Source organism: Poecilia latipinna, unplaced genomic scaffold (assembly GCF_001443285.1).
Source record: "Poecilia latipinna isolate Pla-1442-1.1 unplaced genomic scaffold, P_latipinna-1.0 Scaffold96, whole genome shotgun sequence".
NCBI classification, from domain to species: Eukaryota; Metazoa; Chordata; class Actinopteri; order Cyprinodontiformes; family Poeciliidae; genus Poecilia; species Poecilia latipinna.
In genome coordinates this window covers 357740-369319 of record NW_015112712.1, presented here as the reverse complement: position 1 = coordinate 369319, position 11580 = coordinate 357740, and the positions used below count along the sequence as shown (strand labels likewise).

Genomic DNA, 11580 nt, shown 5'->3' with positions numbered 1-11580 from the left:
GGCAGAAGTGGGTGTTGGGGGGAGGGGGGGGGGGGGGGGTCTAAATCATGCATCTTGTGAAGTCTGAAACAAGGCTGCCTGCTCTTTAAATATGTTTTCTTTCACATTTTCACAGTGTTGACTTTGCATCCCTCTAGGGTTTGCTTTAAACATTTTCCAAATACACACACACACACACAAGTTTCACTCACTAACACACATCAAAAGTTTCCTTCACTAGCCTTCGGTGAGAAAAATCTTGCTTGTCCAGGGCACAGGGCAATTTTGAAACTAGGAAACATATATATTTTTTTACATCTCTAATTGGACACTGAGTTTAAAGTGTTTAGGTAGATATTTTTACAAACGCAACTCAATATTTCACCTATTATTAATAAAAGGTTAAATGAGAGCTTAAATGACTCAAACCTAACACTGGATGCATTGAGAGCCAAAATTGCTCTCGCAACTTGGATAATGAGGATTACAGCCATGCCGAACATGCAAAAAGAAAAAAATAATAATAATTCAAACTAATGCATAAGTTGTTTTGTGGTTTCATTGAGCCTTTCTTAAAAATAAAATGAGCCGTGACATTTTATCTTGAGTTTATCTAAAGTTTACCTGGTCATTTTGTAATTCTGATATCACAGAGAAGTTTTTTTTAGCTGTAGATTTGCACATTAAAATAAAAAGGGGCATTGAGGAAAACACATGTAGAAACAAAGAGGCCTACTTTAAACCTAACCGTATCGTCTTTCTGTTTTGCCTTCACCTCAGTCCTCAGGGTTCCCACACGTTTTTCATGTCAAAATCCCAGACTGTAACTCCCAGACTTTTAACCCTTTTTAACCAGATTTTAAAGTGCTGCACAGAAATTTTCCCCATTGTGGGGAAAATAAAGGATATTTCTATTCTGCTCTGTATACTGCAGATACTTTCAAAGTGGTCAATAGGGAGGGGACGGATGAACGAAGGGGAGGATGGACATATGTGAAGAGATAGAAAGGGGAATGTAATCAATGAATACATTTTTTTTCACAATCCAGAAATCAAAAACAATTGAAGCACATTTCCTCCTTGTCCAGGCTGCGCAAGAGGCCTGTTTCCATCTAGCTTCTAATCTGTGAGCCGAAACTAAAAGAATGGGAAATGAGCACACAAAGTCCTAGCCTGTCTGCCTGTGGTTTACTCTTGATGAAAAGATAAATTTAAGCACAAAACAGAAATACAAGATCAACCTTAAGTACAGTTAAGTTTGGCTCCGTTGTGAATCACGGGAACGGAGAACACACCTTCCAGGAAGCTCAGACTGTAATTTATGGAAGGGCATAAAAGATGGTACTGTACTGAAACCACTGTGCTTTTCTTTGGCCCTGCCCAGCGCTCCCTCATCAGATCCAAACCCCTTCTAGCCCACGGTGCTCTCTAATTTCACCCAGAGCAGCAGAAGCTCGGGCTGAAAAAGAGGAATCTGGCCCCCAAGTCCAGCAAACTATTCCCTTTTCCAGTCTGCCTCGTCTTCCAGCAACCGCAGATCGACAGCTCTATGGCCAGTAGTGGCCCAAAACTATGAGGGGTATTTTCGGCACTGTAATTTGAAGCACATATGGCGCGCGCGCACACACATGCACTCTCAATAACAGATCCACACACGCAGCAAATACAAAGACATTGGGATTTAGATCAAAAGATGCAGACAAGTGGAAGAAAGACAAACGACCGCAAAGGCACGTGTCTCATTAGTATCAGGTCAGAATAAGTGAGTGAAGAGCCTGAGGAGTCTTGTGGCTTTGACCAGGAACGTAGCACAGAGGCCTAAATACACAAAGATGCAAAAGCAACTTATCTAAAGAGGCCAGCCGAGGGATGTTATGGCGGGGCGGCTGGAACCAAGAATAGAGGCTACAGAAACAGAAAAAGCTGATCATTCGACATTTTCCCGTTCTCACACCGAGTGTGTTTTTAACTAAACAAGCAAGTGAGTGATTCTTTTTCTTCCCCAATCCCAATAGTTTGAAAAATAATACATAAGGTGGCTATTCCAATAAGAAAAAAAAAGGACTGAGGCTAAAAATAATAACATGTCAAATAAAGACTTTTTTTCTCCCAAAATAAAGCTCTCTACTGCAGAGAAACCGAAAAATAAAGCATCCAGACAATTTTCTACCTTGTGAGCCAGCTTAGTAAATTCAACAACCAGATTACAGACAAAATATTTACTGCTCGTTCTCTCCAAGACTTTAATTTTCTTCTGTAATCCCATTTTCCATAAATACAGCGAGTGTAAGACTGTAATTAAGAGCTTTAATTACCCCACCTGGTGGTTGGAGAGGTAGTGGGGGGAGATCCACTTATGACTGAGTCAGAGCAGGCTGACTCAGTCATAGAGCCTCTGAATCAGGATCAAAATATAGACTATCAATAATGTCCCTGAAGATTTGGTTCTAAACACAGGTGCTTTTAAAAAGTGTCCGTTTTGCGAGACTTAATTTTTATATGTTACAAACACAAACTTCTGTGAACTCTATTGGGGATGCATTTGGTTGCCCAACAGAATGTGGTGCATAATTGTGAAGTAGAAGGAAAACCAGGAATGGTTTTCAAAACCTTTCAAAAATAAAATGTAAAAAATAAAAAAGTGTGGTGTCGATTTGCATTCAGCGAACAGAGAAATTTAATATGAACGTCGTTTACCCTACCCTAACTGAAAACTGTTCATTCAAAAACATGAAACATAAATGGTATCCTAGATGGCTGTCCGGTTAAACTGACAGGTCAGGTATCGGAGAAGCAGCTAGTTGGTCCATGGTAACTGGTGGAGATGTACTGATCCATCAGCTGAGAAAATCAGTCAAGACAGCAGCCGTTAGTTGTCTTAACAACAAACAGCGGTCAAGACAACAGCTGTACAAGTCCGAGGTTTCTTGAAGATTTTGCTAAAAGAAAGCCACTGCTGAAAAAACCCCATAAGAAATTCAAGTACATAGCTGATGGAAAACACTTAGAGGACACAGCAAACATGTAGAAGGTGCTCTTGTCACATGAGATCAAGACTGAGCTTTTGGTCAACATGCTAATCAATACATAAGGTGGAAAATTTACACCATGCACATTGTAAAAGATGGTGGTAGAAGAATTATGTTTTGTTGATGCAACTCACAGAAGGTAATTCAGAAGGAAAAGTTGTTAGAGGCTTTAAAAATATTTGGAGTTAAGGAAGAGTTTTACCTGTCCTCAGGATAACAACATTAAACATATAGGCAGATCTACAAAGCAATGGTTTAGATCTAAGCATATGGTTTATGGTAAATGTCCCAGTCAAAGTCCAGACCTAAATCCAATAAAGTATCTGTGGCAGTGCTTTAAATTTGGTGTTCACAAAGTCTCTCCACTCAATCTTAGTCAATGCTACAAATAATTGGCTGAGGGTCAAGATTGTGTACAGTGAAAACAAACTTTACATAATTATGTAAATACTGGGATTACTTACTAAACACATTGGGAGGAATCTTGAATCAGGTAAAATCCATTAACTGTGATTTAGCTCTTTATTGTAGAGGCATTTTAAGTGAAATCTCCGACTTGCTTTAACAAGCTCCAGTTTTCTTGGGTTTCTGTTGCCCAGAACTATTTTCAGGAAGACTTGTGGCTTCTCTTGATGAGGACAACTAGTTGTAACTCATGTAAGAAGCCAACCGGACCTCCCAGAATCGCTACAAAGTCGAATAGTTTGGCCCTTGCGTTGGCCTTCTCATTTTTCTTTGTGGCCCTGCTGGCCTTTTTCCTGCCGTTTTTATACTTACTCATCAAAATGCAAGTTAGAGAATGTGCTTTACAACTGTCCTCACATCAGGCACAAAGAAATACTTTGAGGAATCTTGCTGAAACCACTCAGCAAAAGGAGAAATGCTGTATTCTGTCATGTTTTATGGTGTTCGGCAGCTTTGTTGGCCTGTACAATCAAATTACTGTACTCCTACATTTCAGCGTGTTAAGGATTTGTCATCCGCACCCTGTTGACCACTCTTCAACAGATGGGGTGCTAATTGGAGCTGCTGTGGCTCTCCCATTCTCCAGAGACAGTTGCACATCTGAAAGCTGTCAGGGTGAGGCTCTTCCCAATCTGTTCTCCGGGGCCTTTAAAACCAAAGCCTCCGACTGCTGGACCTGATGTGTTTCAAAGTTTCAGAGAGAGATAGGGGAGAAAAAAAAAGGAGGACCAGTGTAACCCTCTAATAACTTAAATCTGTGCCTCAACTTTTGAAGGTCTGAGGTGGTTAAGTCATATGCCGTGTGAAGAGGACAGTGGGTTGAATCACATCTGCACATCTTGGTCGTCTCTGTGGTAATGAGGGCGGAAGAATAAATCAAAGAGTTTGGGGAGAAGAGAAATCATTAAGATAGCGGAAAAGCAGTTCAAATTGGCTCTAAGGCTGTTTAGCAAACCAGCAGACTAAAGTAACCAAAGACTCTTTGTAGTCTGACAAAGAACATTTGTGACAGTAAGGCGACAACAAAGCTTTTCATCTTCCCCTGCTACATTTCACAAGAGTAGAGCATCCAAACAAAGGTCTTTGGCCTTTCCCCTTTGCATGATCTCTTTAGACTGTCATGCTTGCTTCTCTTCAGCTCATCTCACAGCTTTTTGGCCCACTGATTGGGACGCTCATGGAAGAGGGCTGATATGTCTGGTGACCCATTTTCATCTATTTGACCATGTTCTGGATCATCGTCCTACTGAAAACCCAAAGGCGGCACATTTTAGTTTCAGTTCCAATGACTGATCTTTAAAAATCAGAGTTATGGCATAGACTCCAAAGTTCCCAGAGAGGAACTGACCCACAGCATCACAGACCCGCCACTGTACCAAACACTTAGCATGAGCCCATTCTCTCATCCTTCCCACTTCGTAAAGAGAATTGAGCCACTGTGTAAAGTCATATTAATATTCTAACCAAACAAGTTATGACTCAACAAGCAAAACTTTCCAAACCCTCTAATGCACAAACAAATATGGTAGAAATGAATAAAATGTACCAACTATTTCATTAGAACTTCTGTGGGTGCCAATCTGGCAACTGGGATTTGTTAATCATAATTATTTGTTGATTGAATACAGAAATTTTTTCAGCTTTTGATCATGAAAAAACTAATAAAAAAGCCCACACACAAATATCATGCAGAAACTATGCAAAGAAATCGAGGAAGTTGAGAAAACTTAACTCAGGGTTCGAATGGAACAAGCATGGTGTACTTTTCCATGCTTCCTTTCCTGAGCTTTTCCCATCTATTTTATTACACTCTGGACTGGATTTTCTAAGATTAAACACAGATAACTCTGAATAAAACAGTTTGTGGTCATTTATAACTTAATTTCACAAAATGTAACAATGCAGGTGATCAATAACCTTGCAATATACATTTCATGCACAATGCATCTAATTCACAACTGCTGAACTAAAATAATGGGGTATATGACAAAATAGCTGATCAAGTGTCTTGCTGCCTTGATTTTGATGTTAAATTTTAAAAAAGACAGATTTAGAAATTGTAGAAGATGATGTCCTTTTACCCTGTCACCAGAAACAGTACGCAACTCAATCACCCCTTCAATAGTATCAAGTACGTTACATGAAAGCTCATTTAAATTATATTTGAATTACACTGAATAATTTGTTGGGCAGAGTATTTCAAAGAAAAGCTTTGAAGTTCCCATTGCAAGCTCAGACAACAGAGAGCGGCGTTAACTATCAGAAATCTTCGCTACGCTTCTCAGAGAGATCTCGAAAGTTTCAAAACAAATAAAGAACGCACGGTTGAGCACATAGTGTAAACAGATGAAAGAGTCCACACAAGTACACAGAGCGTGAACACACAAATACGCTCCCCCTCTCATTGCCATACAAGCTGATGTACCTCCCAGGTATTTCTGGGATGCGATATTTAATATGCTGGGGCATGCGGTGTTTTCGCAGGATTCCTCGTATTTACAAAACCAGAGAGCCCACGAGGCGGGCTGAGCATCCCAGTAATTAAAACACACTGGGAGGTCCACCACCAAAATGTGTGAGAATATTTGCTCTACGGTGAGCAGCCTCTCGTGACACTTCCATTTCTTCTCCTCTCAGCTCCGAAACAGCTCGACAGCTCTGCCTTCCCGTTGATGCTCGTTGTGATGGCAACCGTTGGCTCAGATGTGGGGGTCAGTGAGAGATTTACATCGAGGGTAAAAAAAAAAAAAAAAAAAAAAAAAGGGGGTTTTGAGTTCACACTGTATCAGAGAGGGGTGGGTACCGTGGGAAGTTGAGGGCAGGGACTCCACCATGTGCACCACATTCATAAATTAGAGCAAGATGAGTCACTGAGTGGCCAGTGGGAGCAACCCATGATACTGTCAACACGCATAGTACATACATTATGGGGGGAAAAAAACATTTGCTAATCACTAATTCCTATTAGCGATGGGCATTAACGATTAGCGTCATTCACCGCTATTGGTAAATGACCACTATATAATCATTTACCAATAGTGGTGAATGACCAGTGGTGATTACACCCATACAACAGTGATTTCGAAAGGAAGGAGTTTTCTTACTAGCAGACCAAGAAGATCATAACTCCTCCTATGATTTATCAAAGTCTGGTGGTCTTACCTGAACAGGTGTCAACTGGGCTCTGGGATCAAACACTCGCAACATCTTGTCCTGCAGGAGAAGAAAGCAAGATTAAAAACAAAAGAAAAGGGATGGAATGGGCTATAAAAAAACTTTGTACTGGTAAATGAGACATTGTTTATAATGAAAAAAAACAACAACAATTTTGATCAGTAACATTCATATGTAAAGGCATTGCTATTAAATGTCTAAGTCTCTTGGAGCTCAACAACCTTCCAAACATTGCTGGATCACTTCAAATTTATTACAGTCGTATTTGGCAGAATAAGGTACATAAAGATGGTAGAAGTGGAACCTAACCATGGCTTTCAAAATATTTCACAAATACAATGTAATGTACATAGAAACGTTTCCCCCATTTTTTTAAATCGGAGGTTTATGTGCAAGGGGCCTTATCATGGAAATGTCTGTATGGCAGGGAAATCATATAAGGTTGCTTATTGATTAGATCCTTTTTGATACAGTCAGAAAATTATCTGGTCAGAATGCAAATATCAGTCAAAACACAAAGAGCTTTGCAACAAATAAAATTGAGAGATGCCAGTCCAATGTGCGTGTGATGAGGGTGCAGCCATAGCACAAGCCATGGCTGTATGCCGAGTCCTGAATCAAACTCTCACATGCCTCATGTTGGCATAAGCTGCTAAGTCCTCCATTGAGACCATAAAAAGATTGACACAACTTGATATTGCATTTTTTCATCTGGCTTTCTCCGTGCTGTATGTATTGTAGGCTTATTAAACGCACCACAGAACCCTGGGCCGACCAGCGAGCAAATCAAATAAATTTCAAATAAGTCTAAACTCTAAAACCTAGGTGTTCTTTGTTCTGCATGAGGATTACTTTCATTCCCAGATCTGTGTTTATACAAAGATTCTGAAGTTAAGTTGAAATAACATAAGAGGCAAGCTGAGGAGTAAGAAGTTTAACACGTAAGAGAGGTCAGATAGCTTGTTTGAGTTCAGGATTTTCAAAATTGCCTTAAAGAAAATGTGGAAGAAATTACAGACTTTTCAGTTGGCAACAGAATTTTCATGCAACCCACATAAAAAGCTAGAATATTAATGATGCATATTGAAAGTATTAACAAGTGGTCCCTCCTCGTTAGCGTAATTCAAACAAAGAACAAAACTGCTCAGAGTTTAGTCATTCAATCAGCAAAAATCTCACTGATTCACCATCAGCAAATAAAATCCAGTGACCTCTCTGTGCCCTCGTATGCCTTGACCCCAGTCTATTAAAACACACACACAGTCTCCGCCACAGCAGCCAATCATAGGGAACTGTATGTGATTGAAAGGAAATGATGCCTAATGGGATCAGGCTGTGCGAGACGCATGTGTCTGCAGCTGTGTCACTCAATACTGCTGTGTGACTATGATCACAGCAACCGCCTGACACATGGAGCTGATAGCAGGTAATGCTTCTAAGCACTTAGGCTCAACCATGCCACACCTAACATATACATGTCAAAGGGAATCAGGAGGCTGACTATAACACAGAAAACTCCACTTGGACACACTGAGCAAGAATCATTGTGATTTCTATCCTGCTATCCTTTCACATAAAAACACATGTTGGAAAAATTTGAACAGAGCGTTACTTCGTCTCCACTCTGATCCTTTCTGCAATTGCAAGATGCATCTATTTGCAATTTTTGGCATCAATAGTAAACATTGGTATGAATAATGAACCGTTTTGCTTTGTTTTGTTTTCTTTTGGGTGGTTTTTGGTATCTGACTTGTCTTTGTGCAGCCCACCCACGAATATGATGCCCCTCCAGGTCTGTTTTCAGGCCTCTGTGACCTGGGAGTAAGCTCCGGGCTCAGAGAGCAGTCCAGGAACAACACTCAAACAAATCTCCTCCTCATGTCCTTTGGGTAAGACTCCACCTGTTCTTTCCACCGAGCTTTAGTTAACAATTCTAGTAAATTTATTTCTTGCAAACCCAATTAAAAACATTGAGACAGAGCACAGTGATGGCGCACGGGCAAAGCGTGCGACTCATATATAGAGGCCTCAGTCCTGAATGCGGCCATCACAGGTTCGAGCCTCATCCTGTCGACCTTTGCAACATGTCTTTCTCCTCTCTCACAGTCTCCTTTTTCTGTTATTTCACTATCAAACAACAGGAAATCGAGCCAAAAAAATTCTTAAAACAAACAAAACATTGGGACAAACTGGAGCTTAGAATGGTTCAGAAACTATTATCAAAATTTTACTTCGCTTACCTTCAATTATGCTTTGGAATAATTAAATACAAATGTACTTGCATAAAAATATAAATAGAGGATAGATCCTCATAATGGCCTATAAAGTCAATTTAATTTTAAAAAGAGCATAAATGATTACATGTCTAAAGTTCTGATGAGTTTGAGTATTTTTTTAAATTCATCTCATTACTTAAATGCTAATAGCTATGGCAGAAAATCATCCCTACTATGTGGTAAGCATTGTTACATGAATTAACATAACATTATGGCAAATACTTTGCTAGGGACCGATGCGGTTTCCCAGTTTTCCTGGGCGTCTTACACGGTGGTGTGTTATTTTCCCTAAAACTATTCCTGGATGCTGTTTCCCAGTTCTGGAGAGACACAGTGAAGAACTGCTCGAGCAGTATACACACTTTTCCAAAAGACATGAAACCAAAGACATCCAAAGAAAGTGTGACAAACTTGTCCAAATGTGGAACAATGATTTCCAAAGCATTTCTTATAATGATGTGCTAAAACACTCAAATAAATTAACAGTATTCTGTCTATGTCTGCTGTAGTAGACTGAGAAATAGTCAAAATTCTGGTACTCTGTGATCCAAAACACACACCGTGTTTCACAGAGGTGCACAGTAGTGAGCATTTTGGGTCTCATAACCAACCAAAGTGTTGCAGTGCAAACAACACACAAAGGAGGACAATATCTGGCTGTGCAAATACACAAATGAGGGGCTATTCATGAACAGAAGTGCTCGCCAAACAACTGCATAAATGCACAGACTCAAACAAACAATCACTCTCTCTTATCCCTCTAACAACACCACACATGGAAAAACACATACCACCTAAACTCATAAATGCACAGATGGGAGCCCTGCATGGCCGCGTCTGGATTTGTGCGGGTGTGCTTATGCGGCAGCTGTTTAATCAAAGAGGCGGCGCGTCACTCTCAAGCTGCCGTTGATGAGTTTTCACTGCGCACCGAACACACACACAGACGCTGGGAATCTTCACCCGGCAGCGCTCTCCATCAGTCGCTGCACTCGTCAAACAGACGGCACTGCCAGACTGCTGTTCCCAGTCTCCCGTGGTTACTCGGGTCAAAGCCTGCCGAGACTGTAGCTTCTTTATCTAGTATTCGTTACAGCATGGTGTCTGGGCAGCATAATAGTTGATCCTGTTTGTCACTCACACTACCTGTAGCTTTGCCTGCACTTTACAGAATCTCTCTCTCTTTTTTTTTTTTTTCCTCCTACACACGTGCCATAAACACACCTTTCTTTCAGTCCAAATGAGGCCAGTTATGATTACTGCTCTTCGGGGACGGGGTATTCCCTTCATCTTCCCCCACCGGTGTTTACCCTACAGAGGAGCCGGGGATTGGACCCACATGTTGGCAAGCTCTATTTGCTTTAATAACTCCAATTGAAGGGAGTGAAAGCGGCCCTTTTAGTTAAATGACACCCGAGTTGAACATGGCTAAAAACTCAGAGGCCCTCAAACACACACACACTTTCTTCTCAGGTGTCTTGATCTTTCAGGCTGCATCAGTAAAGCTTGTAGCTCTGATTAGGATGATTATCCTGTCGGGAATGTCATGGTTTGGACAAATCCTGTGATGGCTGGAGTAATTTGTTACTTGTCAGAAAGAGACAAACTAGGGGCAGCCAACCAACAATCATACCTATTAAATAGGTGAACTTGGTACATTTCTGTGTCAAAGGTCATTTGTTCTCAAGGATGAGAAAGCGTCATTGCACATGGTCTAATGTAGGATCCAGTGGCCTCACATAAATTTTCCCATCAGCCACTGAGATTTCAACAAAGAAACAAAGCAAAGAGAAGGTCACTCTAGGTATGTAATAAGATATAAGTCGAAGAACAAACATGAATCATGAAAGTAGAATATCAATAAAAAGTTAATTTCAATAATTAAAATCACCCTAATGTTTCAAGTAACGGAATCAAGCTTAACGTTTCTGTTTTAGGTCAGTTAGGATTATTAAAATCAATACAAGTCATAAAAATATGAATAAAGAAAGAGAATTTATAGATATAAATTTATCAAAATGTAGTACCATTAGAATATTGCATAGGACCAGTAAAAACATGCTGACTTGTCAGCTGTCAAGCAGAAAGTCACTGAGACTCAACAAGCACTGTGAACCACAGAAGATCATTGCTAATCAAAAGAATTAACACAAAAAAACATGAAAATTAGATTCATTATTTGAACCAATTACTGAAATAAAATAACTTTTCAATTATATTCTACCTTATTGAGCAGTATCTTTACATTAACGTCCCACATTGTACTTATAGAACAATTTTAATCGTTTCTTTTTCTTTCTGTTAATTCACGATAACCTAATAGAAAGCCCATTAATATAGAGAAGGACCTTTTTATCTTGTACAATAAATTACCCTCTCTTTACGGTTTACGATGTTCAACATAAATATGTGTAAAACACTGAAGCTTTGCAACATAAAAGTTGTTTGACCAAGGAGGCCATTAAGCTATGCTGGGTACAGGGACTGAAAGGTCAGATAGCGATGAGACAGATTTACAACCCCGAGTGACTAAACCTTCACACACAGCCTGTTTCCATTAGTTTCTTAATTTCCAAGCAGTTTTCCAATCTCATTTAGGAAAATCTCCTCAGGCCCTTCATAATAATGTCTTTGGCATTACTATTTCACCGCTGTAA

At 40.0% G+C, this 11580-nt stretch overlaps 1 protein-coding gene across 2 annotated transcripts in view; it reads right to left on the bottom strand.

Annotated features, from left to right (window-relative positions):
* LOC106942524 (mitochondrial import inner membrane translocase subunit TIM16-like) overlaps window positions 1–11580 on the bottom strand; it is a 113403-nt gene that overhangs the window by 95244 nt on the left and 6579 nt on the right. For both annotated transcript variants that reach the window (XM_015025832.1, XM_015025845.1), the window contains exon 7: window positions 6636–6686. In XM_015025832.1, the coding sequence (XP_014881318.1) occupies window positions 6636–6686 (51 nt within the window). The remainder of the gene's footprint in view (window positions 1–6635; window positions 6687–11580) is intronic.